General features: G+C 36.5%; 2 protein-coding genes across 2 annotated transcripts; both read right to left on the bottom strand.

Moving 5' to 3' along the window:
* Nucleotides 1-90: 90 nt before the first annotated feature.
* On the bottom strand, nucleotides 91-9,418 carry LOC146565105 (uncharacterized). The gene is made up of 7 exons (XM_085293029.1): nucleotides 9,290-9,418; nucleotides 7,298-8,810; nucleotides 6,782-6,866; nucleotides 5,432-5,717; nucleotides 3,996-4,150; nucleotides 1,848-2,127; nucleotides 91-1,469 (listed from the first exon to the last, which is right to left on the bottom strand). Exons 3-7 carry the CDS (start codon nucleotides 6,840-6,842, stop codon nucleotides 1,319-1,321), a joined length of 933 nt encoding a protein of 310 aa, XP_085149155.1. The 5' UTR covers nucleotides 6,843-6,866; nucleotides 7,298-8,810; nucleotides 9,290-9,418; the 3' UTR covers nucleotides 91-1,318.
* Nucleotides 9,340-13,114, bottom strand: LOC146565104 (uncharacterized). Its single transcript, XM_085293027.1, has 6 exons — nucleotides 12,800-13,114; nucleotides 12,280-12,344; nucleotides 11,042-11,327; nucleotides 10,459-10,613; nucleotides 9,970-10,249; nucleotides 9,340-9,490 (listed from the first exon to the last, which is right to left on the bottom strand). Exons 2-6 carry the CDS (start codon nucleotides 12,341-12,343, stop codon nucleotides 9,340-9,342), a joined length of 936 nt encoding a protein of 311 aa, XP_085149153.1. The 5' UTR covers nucleotide 12,344; nucleotides 12,800-13,114.
* Nucleotides 13,115-14,339: the final 1,225 nt, after the last annotated feature.

Genomic DNA, 14,339 nt, shown 5'->3' with positions numbered 1-14,339 from the left:
CTGCTAGATCACCTGCTGGAAAAAAAAGGAAAACAAGCATCCTGGCAGAAGTAACAGAAAATGATTTATTCTTGGTCAGAACCAATGACTAGTAAATGGTCATCTGTGGAACAAACAACTTCTTCATTGAGATCAAGGAGTCGACTTGCAGTCAAATCTCTGGAGGGGGATTTTAAGTCACATTAGTCATCAACACCCTCCAGTCATATCAAATGATAGTCTTGCAAACATGTTACAGAGCATTAATGCACATTCAGGTCTCACAGTGGTATTTGACTGGAAATTACTGCGTTAAGTCTTTTATCTTTTTACATCTCTTTTGTCTTCCACAATTTAAACACATCATCAAAAGACCGATATTAGTTGTGTTGTACACTGTAACAATATTTCCAGTTGTCATTGTGATGTTGTAGTTACACCTTTATCTACAGGTTATGTTTTTTTGGTTTTCCATATAATTCAAAAAGTCAGCATTTTGTTGATTACTGAACTTTGTACTTAACAGTTGAGTCAACATGAAGGCCTATCAAAATATTTGCCTGTCGTTACCTCACTCTCTGCTTGGGTAAGTATTACACAGTTTAGTGTCACCACATGAATGGACTGTAACGATGCTCTCAATAACTATAACTTTAAAAATAAAAATTCTAAAATATAATAATAATAATAAAAATAAATATAGCATAAAACCACCAGTCCCTTTTTTTTTTATTAAACATTAAAATGTTGTATAACTCATACTGGTCAGCTAGCATAGAAACATGGAAGCACTTTGACATTCTAGTATTAAACGTCTAAATGAAATTATGTTAAATTTCTCCCCACACCTTTTAAATACAGCACATAATAAAAAAAATAAAAACAGTTATTATTTTTAAAATGTAGAAAATTGTCTAAATGACAAATAAATAATAAAATGAAAAGAAAGGTTTTAAATGGTTTTATTGTATTTCAATAATCATTACATACAGCTTTTTCTTTCTTCAGCAGGTACAATGACAATCCATCAATTGCTTATGGTAGGAAAAAAATTAGGAGCTGAAAACATTTCCAGACATCTATCACAATGTGCAGGTTGTATACATGTTTATCTGATTTTGCTTTTATATTGTCTGTATTTATCTTACAAAGTATTTTCAGTCCTCTATCCTAAAGTCTCATCATGCAGTCACAGAAAAACTTAAAATGAGCTGTGTGGGAATTCAGTTATAGATAGATAGATAGATAGATAGATAGATAGATAGATAGATGAGTGATTAGTAAGTGACAGTTGAGTTTTGGTTCATATGATCATGTGTAAAAGTTGAATGTTATGAACCTAATCAAGTTTAGATCCATACACTTCAACTTCACACAGACTAAGGAACTCTTCTCGGGCCGGGATGACAATGTTCACATAGCGGCCGTCCATTCCATTGCATGTGAAATTAGCAACAGCACCTCCCGCGATGTTTGTGATCACTGCACACCTGGCAGATGAAACAAAAAGGTTAGCAAGTTTTGTATTTTAAAAAATGTCTTAAATTAAAAAACACACAGGGATTTTGAGAGCTATATACACTTTTCAGTTCAGGTTTGTTGGAGGACTACACATGCATGTTTTTGTGTTTTGTTTTGGGTAGTTTCTACATTTGGGTAGAGCTAAAATAGTAAAACAAGTCTACACCACCATTCTCATCATGGCAATTAAAATTATATTATAAAAGGAATTTCTGCCATTTGTGAGACTGAACGGCTTTTCTGTTGTTTCCACAAAGTCTGTGAAACTGGCATCGGTACTGGGAGCAACTTGCCAGGTGTTTTTACAGATTTTAACAGACTTCAAAAGTCAACAGTCTTTAAACTACCTGGGGTTGTTGTTGCCATTGTTGTCAAGGGAATCTCCAATGCGAATCTCAGCTCCGTTGAGCCGTTCGGGGTTGGAGTCAATGTTGACAATTTTAACAGAAAACACTTTATGGGTTTTGCGCAAATTAAGACGCCACCAGGGGCTGATGTTGTTGTTTGTGTGAGTGCAGGAGCCCTCTTCCCACTTGCTGTTACGATTTCCATCGATGGCATTGTATGCAAATCCAAATCCATACAACGATGACTGTGTGGCTTTTCCTTCAAGTGCAAGATTGTCTCCTGCAAAAGGAATAAATTGATAAAAATAACTGTCAACATCTGCATGTGTTTGCTGTTAACAGTTACAGTTAGTCTTGAAGAAATGCATGCCATTTGATTGACTTTTTCAATGTATTATTTCTTTTCTGTTCCAAGGTTAAGTATTTGAGATCAATTCCCAATGATCAGGTGATCCCCTATAATAGCACTTGGTAATGGTGAAAGGAAGAACTTCTTTTTAACAGGACCTCCAGCAGAACTAGACTGCAGTGCAGGTGCAGTGATTTGCTCTTTTTGGTGTGGTGAGCACCAAAACACAAAAAAGAACAGCATATAGAGACTATGATTAATAAAGAGGACAAAGCACTAACTGTGTTAGAGATAATATCAAAGTCACACGCTGAGCATGCATGTTTTCATACTACCTGATAGGGAAAAATATGCCAACAGTGGGAGTTTCAGACAAGCGAGGGAATGAGACTCCCTGTCGTTTGGGTTTCACAAGGAGGTCGAGCAAAATGCAGTAATTTGCAAAACATGCTGTAAAAACTTTTGCCGCAAAAGGCTGTAGTACCATGAATTTATTCCACCAGCTGAAAAGTCATCCACTACAAAAAGGCTGTTTTAAACTCCGCATGTCAACGTCTCCCCACACCCAAGAAAACATGAACCAGCTGTGATACCTGTGGCTGTTCTTGGTCAGTCGTTTTATAGTCACTATCTAGACTTTTGTTTCTGTAATTTGAGGTGATCACATTTTTGAAAATAAGATTTGTTTTTGAGGTTATTTAAGCATATGGTGATGTTTTATTTTCCTCATATCTCCTAGCCCAAATCCCCAGCAGCCTGAGTGTAGACCAGCTTGATACCTGGGTTTCATACCCCAGGGCTCTTTCTATTTTACCTTTGTAATGTCAAGGAAGATGTGATTTCGTGAGGACCCAAACGCAGAACACAGAGAGACAAGACTATAACAATTTATAACTATAACTATAACGGTTTATTAAGGAAGATGATAAGAACAGGTACTGAAGCAGATAACAAAAATAGAAAAGAAAAACTGGCTGTGGAAAACTAAACTGGGAAAACTGAAAAGTACAAGAAAACCCAAAATAAACCTCTCGGAGAATGTAACCCAACTTACAAATACTCCAAAACTGAAATAAGCCCACACTTGGAGATGAAAGTGCTCTAAGATGTGATGGGGTCTGATCATTCCAGACTTCGTTCATGAGAAGATTGTTAATTCAATCTTGAATTTAACAGGAAACCAATGATGAGAAGTTAATATAGAAAAATATCATCTCTCTTTTGAGTCCCTTTTTGAGTACTAGTGTTTTGGATCAACTGAAGACTCTTCAGGGATCTTTTAGAACAATTTGATAATAAGTAATTGGAATACTAAAAAGTATGGACTGGTTTTCAACATCTTTCTGAGACTAAATGTTTCTAATTTTACCAATACTGTGCAGATGACAGAACGTAGTCTTACATATTTGTTTAATATGCACATTTATGAACATATCCTGGTCAAAAATGACTTAAATATACATCAGTGTTACTGGAGACAAAAGTAATACAGTCCACAGTAAGCACCTGGTTAGGCAACATGTTTATAAACTTCCGGCCGAGAACAATATTACAGATCATTCAGCGCAGTATGTCTATTGGATATAACTTAACAAATTCATTTTGTTTTCTGGGTTCTAGATAAATAAAATTGGGTGTCATCTGCATAGCAGTGAAAATGTATGTTATCTATGCCAACAATATTACCTAAGACAATTTTTTCTTTCTTAAACTAATAAGACTAGCATCACTGGGATTCCTACGAATTTGGCTGTAAGGCTGCATACTGTCCATCTTTATGTAATAGCTCATATTCTTACCAGTTGGAGAACGGTATCCATAGACTTCCACTTCACAGAGTGTGAGAATCTTTCTTGAACCAGGCAGAGTCAATATAACATAGCGCCCCTCTGCTCGATCAGTGAAAGTCACACTGAAGGATATGCCAGCACCAACTTCAGAAATTTCACCAACCCTAACAAAAAGTGTGTGAGAGAGAAATATAGGATATATAGCTTTAGTGTCCTTGTGTGTAGCTTACCAGGGTAACATATTAGAACATGTGATTGTCAGTAATACAGTTGGTTCCATAAGTTGTTGGACATTTTGTAGGTTTTTAAATCAAATGATATGCAGCTTTCAGCTTTGGTTCAAGGGATTTAAGATTAAAATTACATCGTTGTTTAGGAATTACATCTGTCTTAATACATATATTATCACAGGCTAAAAATTAATTGGACAAACTAACATAATTTTAAAAGTAAGGATTGTTTTTAACCCCTTACAATGAACAACTGCTTGACGTCTACAACCCATGGACATCAACAAGTGCTGTTTAGTTGCTTGAGATGTTCTGCTAGGCCTTTACTGCAGCTACCTTCAGTTGCTGCTTGTTTCTGGGTCTATCTGCCTTCAGTTTTTCACTGTCCATTTGGACAGTGTCCAGTAAGTTTTACAGTATTTAGCTGAATCTGACGAGTTCTGCAGTTCTGTACCCTGTATGCCTCAAGATTCATCCAGCTGCTTCAAATGGCAGTAACATCTTCAAACACTCTCAGTCATACACTGCCTATACCATCAGATTGCCTCCAGTATATTTTCAGATAATATGGTTTTCGGTCTTATATTTAAAATTACTACAAAAAGCCTCAGGGAGTCTCGGGGAACAGGCCTAACCTGGCCATAAAACTGCCTGCCAAGCTTTAACTTATGAGACTTTGAAAATGTGTGTTTAAAAATCGTTATAATTCATATACACTTATTCCCTTAAATTAAATCTGGAAGTTTTAACTTCATTGACATATCAATTAGCTGTTTTAAATCAATTCCAAAATTGGTTTGACTGACACAAAAATTGTGTCAATCCAACAAATTGTGGGCCAAACTTTAGAGCAAATCAGACTTTATACTGCTCAGATGTATTTTTAAGTAGTGGTATATCTGTAGCAAGCAGCCGGAAGTTATAGAGCAAAAATGATGGCAAATGAAGTAACAGATGTTGAGCCTTCAAAACTGTTAACTGTCCGCTTTCAGACTATCAATATTTGATTTAACTATAACCACATGTCCAGAGATATAAACCCTTTTCTCAAAACTGACAAACAAAGGAACAACCTCTACTGCTATCACTGATCCAGTTTGAAAGACAGCGGTAAGCCAAGATCGCTAACACCAAGAGAAACAGAAAAAGGCTAAATAAAAGATAAAAAATCTCTCTGTATAAATTGATTGTATTTTTTTCTTTATTTGTACTAACTTTGGGTTTCCTAAACCTTCGTTGTTCAAAGAGTTGCCTATGTGGATCTTTAGCCCGTTGAGCCTTTCATGACAGCAGTCTCCTCTGTTGGTGATGGTGACAGAAGTGATGATGTAGGACTGAAGCAGGTCCACTCTCCACCAGGGACGGTTCTGTGCACTAGTGAGTGTGCACGATCCCGCCCTGAAGTCAGAGTTACGGTTTCCATCAATTGCATTGTGGGCAGCTGAGAGGACGTGGTCCTCAGAGATCGACTGGGCTGCTGTACCACGCAAGGCCACATTTTCTGTGAATTAGGGAGTCACAGAAATAAGATAAAATAATAGGAAAGACATTCAAACAGACAGCAAAACTGCCCAAGCATCTAAGTTGTTGCACATGAGTTATGAGGTATTTATTTATGTGACCTAATTTCTACTGGAATTAATAAAGTATTATAATTATTTCCTTTCTGAGTTAGCTTATGCAAGACAGGTTTGTTTTGTAGTATGACCTTCAGAAAGGTCAGTCTAGCTTTTACAGCAGGACAACATAAACCACAAACTTTTATGCAGAACACAATTCTAAAAACCAAAATATACTGTATATGAATTACTTATAGGCACTTGCTGCCAGAGTTGTGAAAGTCCAAAACTAGTCGTCTTGGAGAAAATAACACCAATACTTTAAGCAGTCCAGACAGTCAAATTATAAAGATACATTATTTGATATTATAATGTATTTTGAACAAGCATGTCAGTATAATTATTTTACAAGACTCCTACAAGCAGACCACTCTGAATGTGTCAGTAAATAATATTCTGTTTTTCTCTACGCATGCAGTTAGTTTGTTGATTTGCAAAGTTTTCAGTTGAGTCGTTTGCAATAGCGTAACCCTTCTGTGGATTAAATCTGCATGTAGTCTGATTTCTCATAGTTTCCATAGATTTCTGATTTCATTTTTCACTCCTGTATCAGAATGCATAAATTCCTTTCCCATTGCCTGTCTTTTTTACTGGCGATTAAAAACATACAGAAAATACCTGTACTTTGTACTTTGCTATATTATAGAAATAAACTGTCTGCACCAGCATTTTTCACACATTAGTAGATCATCTGCACAACTTTCCAATCTCATAGGTGATTTTTTGTTTGTCATTAAGGCCTCATGTTAATTAGCATTATGTAAATCTTTGAATTATGTGATAACCCCCCACTTAAGCATTTGTGGATTTTTAAATCAGGAGTATTATCTCTTGGCAGCAGGCATTTTCATAGCTACTGAGGCAAGGACTGTTGCTAAAGGACATTTTGTATGATGCTGATACGCCATTTTTAACATTTAAGACATTACTCTCATGTCACACTTACGATAAGTGGAAGTCGAACTCGTTCTTAAGAGGAGCAGCAGAAGGAAAACACTTGTTTTCATTATTCTGGTTAAGAAAGATGATATCTGTTGAGAACAAACAATATTTAGTCCTTTCTAGTTCCTAGTTATTAGTTATTACTGTAAGTATATTCCATTAGGACTCTTTCTTCAGAAATAAGCTAAGTCTATCTCTTTTTTCCCTGTGGAATCTGGTCAGTGAGAGTCAAAGGCTTTAAAACAATATTTTTCCAGGTTTCTTGCTTAAATGGTGGGAAGCAATATGCACAATTTGTAGACTCTGAAGAAATACTAGAAGTAAAGTCTCTAGCAGACACCATTTATTTGTTAAATCAGGTTGCCATTCAATGTTTTCTTTTCAAAGAAAAAAAATAAGTTGCTATACAGATGGGGATTTATACTGGAAAGTGATCTTACAATTGAGTTCCTCTTTTTGTCTGTAACAGATGGTCATTTCTAACTGTGCTTTTCATAAATAAAAGAAAGAAAAGTGTTACCTGAGGATCCGGACAAAGCAGTTGCCTTTTTCCTGAAACAAAAGCTGCTATTTCTGTTTGTTTTTATCAATGCATCTCATCTCTCAGCTGAATCACACCAAACCAAACATTAAAATTGATCTCATATTCCTCTTCAACTCTGTCTATTCACGACCCAGTGGTTTGTTCCCAGGCATCTGTGTTCCACTTCCAGTCATGACCTAACTTTCTAACACAGTAATGCAGATTTTTTTGATTTTTTTTTTTTTTTTACTGATTATTTTGCAACATCCTTGTTCTTGTACTTGCGTCACACACTGTTGTTCAAAAGTTCGGGATCGCCTCGAGCTTTCAGAAAATTGATAAAGGTTCCAGGGCACCAATAACTGTTTCTGTTTTTCTACATAATGAAAACATTTTCCATTGAAACAATGAAATAATGCTCAAAAATGTTCACTCAATAGAGGGGTCTGTGCCTGAGGTTATTTTACAAAAAAAAATCTAAACACACATATTTTCCATGACAGGATCCAGAGCATGTTTTGCAATTTCAATGAGGAAAATCTACAGGATTTATGGACTTCATGTGCCAGTTACTGGTAGACTTTGTTGCCCCTCTCATGTGTACTGACATCATTGATTCCAGTATTGGGCCCAGTATATTTGGAGTTGTACATGTGCTAGGCTTTGGCAACAGCAACAGTGTTTTTAATGAAAATGTGTGGATGTGGTTCTAGAGTGGGAATTAGAAATTATAGAAGAGAGCCATCAATGATCAAAGTTCAGACTGAACTTAAATCAGATAAAAGTAGTTAAATATGTTAAGCAGCTGATAATGCAGCTTAAGCACAAATATGCAGAAGTACCAGAAAAGCCACAAACTTCTAGTGAAAAGTAAAAATGCCTAGCTGCACATTTTCACTTGCCCGGGTGTTTCAACATGACATATACTGTGACTTCTCCATTTTCCCAACTGAAACACATAAGCCAACAAATCTGCAGCAACTGTATGATGTTATTGTTTCAGTCATTTTCTTCTCCACCACACTCCCCTGCCACATGTGACAGGTTTTCTACTTCACCAAATTTATGAACCACCTCTGACGTCTTCCTCTTTTCCTCCTGCCTGGCAGGTTGAACATCCATTGCCCATTGCCCCGCTATCCTTCCTCTTCCTCGTGCAGTACATCATCATATTCTTACCCTATGTCCACAAAAACTTCTGTGTGTGTTAAAGTTGTTTAAAAAGTCCACTGTCCATCTGCATACCTCCATACCTCTACAGTTATGTCATCTATCCATCATATCAGCCAGCTCTTTCCATCTTCCTGTATAAAGTCTCTATTGTCACACCCACACTCCTACCTTTCCTTCTCACTCACTTTCTGCAAAACCATCTTCCATCGTTCTTCTTACTTTTGTCTTTTGTCTTTGGTCAACACTACCAAGTTTCCACTGCAACTCTGTTGGCCAACAGCACCGGATGTGGTGGTTGTTAACCTGAGCCCAGTATGGTAATCTCATTCTTGATGATCTGCATTGAAATTTCAGCATAAAAAAAGGGGTCATGCTCAAGACTAAAGCTGATAAAATTAGACAGTACAACAAGAATTTTAAAATAATGTAATTTTTGCAGTGATTAAATTCAGACTTTTCTTGGAGCAGAGATTGTTACAGCATATGAAATGCTTATGATGAAACAAACAAAAAATCCAACAAAAAGCAACAGCAGTGAGAATTGAGAAGTCGAAAAATCAAAAGTACTGTAATTACACACTAATGTCATGTACTAGAATATCACATTGTTTTACTTGAATCAACAGTCAGTAGACACAAACAACAAACATGTTTTACATAGAATCAAAGTAATTATTTTACTGTAACAGTTCTAATCTAGCATACATTTTTTCTTCTAAGTTTCCAAATACTTTTATAATGTATGATCCATAAGTGACTAATCAATGTTCTATTTATTAATCTACTGTTTTGATCTATGCAAGATGCAATAAATACCCAATTAAACGTCTGCAGTGTGCAAGCTTTGTGTTTGTTTTTCTCTTTTCTTAATCCAGCCTAGAGCCGTACACTTCGACCTCACACAGACTCAGGAACTCTTCTCTGTCGGGAATGACAATATTAACATAGCGGCCTTCCGTTCCATTGCATGTGAACTTAGCAACAACATCTCCAGCGATGCTTGTGATCACAGCACACCTATCAGAGGAAACAGAAATTTAATTTGTTAATCCCAGTCAGGACAAATTATTTGTCCGTGGTGTTCTGGCTCACTGAACTCCACGGATGTCCTTTGAAGACTAACAAATCACATCACATCTCTACCCCAATGTATGCCATGTACACATGGCACAAGCTGCTTGTCAGTGACACATCACAGGGAGGTGAATCGCTGTCTGAATGCTGAATTAATGCTGTCTGTTAGTGCTGTGCAAAGTAATCTTCATATAGAGTGGCACTGTTTGTGGTCCAAAAAATGTATATTCCTGACAGTCATAGTTTATAAGAATCAAACATTCCCATGCAATTTATTAGGAAATGAATGCGGGTCATTTTTGACCCACTTATGCATCTAGGGGTTAAGAAAATAAGTGCATGAATTACTTTTGTCAGCAATAAGACTGCAGTAGCTGTAAGATGTGTTGAAATGCAGCACGGGCATAGCTAAAACGGGCTACCTGGAGTTGTTGTTCCCGTTGTTGCGAAGGGAATCGCCAATGCGGATCTCGGCTCCATTGAGTCGTTCTGGAAGAGAATCTTGATTTACTATATTAATAGAAAACACTTTACGTGTTTTGAGCAGATCAAGTCGCCACCAAGGGCTCATTGATTTCTGTGTGAGAGTGCAGGAGGCATCTTCCCATTTGCTGTTACGATTTCCATCTATGGCATTAAATGCGTTGCCAAATGCATACAGTGAGGATTGTGTGGCTTTTCCTTGGAGTGCAAGATTCTCCTCTGAAAAAAGAACAAAAGAGTAACTGTGATGTTTGTTGCGTGTAGCAAATTGTGATAATGCGAAAAGTTGATTTTTTTTTTTTTTCAGTTTCAAGTGAAAAAAAAAGTGATATTAACTCTTATCAACCTAAGATTTTGAGTTTATACCACAGCTTGCTGATATATTAATTACTGTCCACATTAAATGATATAATAGCTCATATTCTCACCAGTTGGACTAGGGTATCCATAGACTTCCACTTCGCAGAGTGTGAGGATCCTTCGTGAACCGGTCACAGTCAAAGTTACATACCGTCCCTCCACACGATTGGTAAAAGTCAGATCGAAGGATTTGCCCAAACGAATTCGAGAAATTCTACCAACCCTAACAGAAAATGTGAGAGTTAAATAGTTTACAGCAGCAGAGGTCAGAACATTTAATTTTCAGCATGGTAATACAACAAATCCAGGTCTGCTCAAAAGTATATTGGATTTTTTTACCCCGTAAATCAAGTTGGGATGTATTTTTATAGTATTATTTGTGCCTTTAACTATCTGTAACAGACATTTTCCATATATATACATATTCATATACAAAAAAACCCTATAAATATAAAGATTGCTGGTTTTTGTTTGCTTGTCATTTTGTGTTGTTGGCTATAAATAAGCAGACTATCTTCTTATATCTTTAAAAGAAAAACCCCAAATAACCAAATATTGCAGAGATAAGATGAGAAAAATGCCGAGGAAAGAGTAAAAGAAAAACAAAAGAATCAAAATATTGCTGATAATTACGTATTTGTTTATATTTACATTGGGTTATCTAAACCGTCATTGACCAAAGAGTTGCCAATGTGGATCTCCAGCCCGTTGAGCCTTTCATGACAGCAGTCTCCTCTGTTAGTGACGGTGATGGAAGTGATGACGTAGGACTGAAGCAGGTCCACTTTCCACCAGGGATTTGTCTGTTCATTAGTGTGTGTGCACGACCCCGCCATAAAGTCAGAATTGCGGTTTCCATCGATTGCATTAAGTGCAGATGCCCTAGCATGCGGGTAACAGGTTGACTGAGTTGCTTTACCACGTGTAGCCAGATTTTCTGTGAATTAGACCGTTACAATGTATAAAAAAGATCAAATGAAAACAACAACAAAAACAAAACGTTCCACTGCTATCACAGTTTTTTGTAATTGTTACCTCAGGCTAATTGGCTCTTGCACTCAATCTGGCAGAAAATAGTTTTTTAGTAGTTAAGTTTCAGCAAAGTAAAAAGCATCATTGAAACAAGCAAGTGTAAATTAAGTGAGTAAGACAACGCTGCAATCAGAATGTGCTCCACAGTCTCCCTGATGGTGTTGTATGTTGACATTGGAGACTGGTGACAGTTAACAGTATCTGATACATGATGAGAACATGTTGGCCAGGCCTCGTCGCAGCCCCTCCATTTATCTACTCTCTGAAACAACCTGTCTGAGCTCCTCTTCATTTACAGCCACCCTCATTTTAAGGTCGTTCTTCTGGTTGGTTGGCTGAATGTCAGGCGGGTGAAGCTGTGTATCTGAGATGACTAGAAATTAATGTCCACACTTTTTGGCATTTTAAATACCAAAAAGATAATAGGATTGTTGGGGAAGGGGCAGTAGGTGGGCTTAGAAAGAATAAAATACAGTTTATACAAAAAGCATTTCTGGGCTTTGGGGGGCATTTTAGTTCTAAGACTACTATGTTGTGCACTATGAAGTTCTTGGTTTGTTTGCTTGCTGGATTTACACTTTTTATGAAGAGGACTTGGCTTTGTGGGTGTATCGGGGCGGGGTGGGGGGTGCAGACTATCCCAGCTACCATAGGGTGAGAGGCGGGGTACACCATTGACAGGTTGCCAGCCTGTCACATGGCTAAGAAACAGAGACAGACAACAATTATGGGCAATTTAGAATCACCAATTAACTTAACCCCACAAACTGCATTCCACAGATGGATGGATGGATGGATGTCATTACACAAAATCATAACTGACACACATCTCACACTGACTCTAACATCACACTTACGATAAGTAGAAGCCAAAGTCGTCCTCAGGAGGAGCAGCAAAATGAAAACACTCCGTTTCATCATTCTGGTTTCAAAAGAAACAGAAAATAAACTGTTAGGTATTTTATGTTTTCAACACCAGTTAAGAGAAGCTTTTGTGCAAAAACACACGTGAAAATCTTTGAATAAAACAACCTAAATAGCATTTTTCTGTGAGCACTGCTACTACTAAATATCTTTGCATGCTCCAATCCCCATTGGATGGTTGAAAGCTGCCAAAAAATATGCTGACGTGAATAAACTGTCGATTTAAGCATAGATTCTTTTTTAAGTAGATTGGCCTCTAAAAGCAATTGACAACAAAAAAAGTTTAACCAGAAATTCAAAATAGAAAAAGAAAAGTTCACAGCTGTAAATTGACGATGTAACAGTCTACATTCTATATTCAGACGGTGAGAAAAGAGAAATCTGCACACGGAGGTTTATGTCAAGAAAAGTTTGTATCAAGATTTTATTTTTTCAAGAAATAAAAAGTCTTACCTGAAGATCCGAACAAAGCAGATACTGTTTCCTTTGGGACTGTCAGTGAATCAGAAAAGCTGCTACTGATGATATTTCTTTTATCTTTTGTTTTTTGTATGCATTTCTGCCTTTACCTCAGCAGAAAATATATCATATTCCTTCTCAACACTGTCCAATTACTTCCCACTGGTTTGTGCCCCATGCACAACAGTTTCACTTCCATACTTGTGAATTATATTTCCAGCCAGCGTGCCAGAACACAGATGTTTTCCTGGTTATTTTGCAATATCCTGTTTGCAGTTATTACTCAAGATTTAATCATGCACTATTGCTCAAAAGTGTAGGATTACTTTGAATTGTTTTTGGAAGATAAGCACATTTTCTTTTCAGTTCTTTTTTGTTTGTTTGTTTAACCTTAAATTGATTAAAAAATGAATGTTGTAAGTGAACAATATTGATTCATATAATCTTTTCTCATATATCACCTTATTTTTTATTCAAATGGGCTTGAAGAGGTCCGTTTTTAGCATGCTGAAGAAAAATCTATAAACCAGATTAAAATAACTGAATGAAATGAAAAAACTGAGTAATTACTTGAATCAACTCTTATCTCCTGAACAGACAGATTATGCATCCTAACAAAAAGTATTTGTTGTATGCTCCCTAAAATGACACACGTTTCTTTTTTGACAGTGTGGAGTTCACCTTTCCTGGGTTTCAAAGCAAGTTACTTGATGTACAGACAGATCGGAGCTGTGGTGTCTCTCATGATGAAGAGAAAGCTGAGCAAGAAGGTGAAAGTGTTTTGTGGCTAGTTTAATTCTAACCTCACCTGGGACTATCAACTTTGCATAGTGACCAAAAGAACAAGATACAAGCTGTAGAAAGGAACTTTTTCTGAAATCCTAAACCCATCTACCATCGATGCTGCCTTAACGTGTGTAGTGTTACCAAATATGAACAAATCAAGTAAAACTGCTCAGTGGTACTTTTTTACTTGCCTGGGTGTTAATATACAATATTAACAAATTACATATTACAAATACTCAGTGACTTCTGTATCTTGGTGTCTGAAAACAGATAAACAGCTTGTGATTTAGTGATACTATTATATTTATATATATGTGTGTGTGTGTGTGTGTGTGTGTGTGTGTGTGTGTGTGTGTGTGTGTGTGTGTGTGTGTGTGTGTGTCTGATCTCAGCCAGGTGATACACATTATGAACATCATATAATCACATCATATCAATTTGACAGTGACATAGTTACATCTATTGTGCGTTCAGTAATTTCACCAAAAATCAAAACAACTACAGAAACAATTCAAATGACAGCTATCCTACGGCAGTGATGTAGTTAACAAAGTTATTCTCTTAAACGGAGGCGTACTAGTTCCTAAGACTAAATATGTACTTAGTCTTTACAGAGACGAATATTAAATGTATCTATATTTTTTGCAGAATAGAAAAAAAATTATTAACAAAATAAATTCACTTGTGATATTGTTTATTCATACCAAATTTATTAAAAGATGGGATCAAATGTTTAGTTGTCAAGAAA

The sequence above is a fragment of the Mchenga conophoros genome, linkage group LG11 (genome assembly GCF_057382185.1).
Source record: "Mchenga conophoros isolate Kocher_MC1m ecotype Shallow Benthic linkage group LG11, M_conophoros_male_GT1.1, whole genome shotgun sequence".
In the NCBI taxonomy this organism is placed as follows: Eukaryota; Metazoa; Chordata; class Actinopteri; order Cichliformes; family Cichlidae; genus Mchenga; species Mchenga conophoros.
This window is presented reverse-complemented; position numbering and strand designations above follow the sequence as displayed.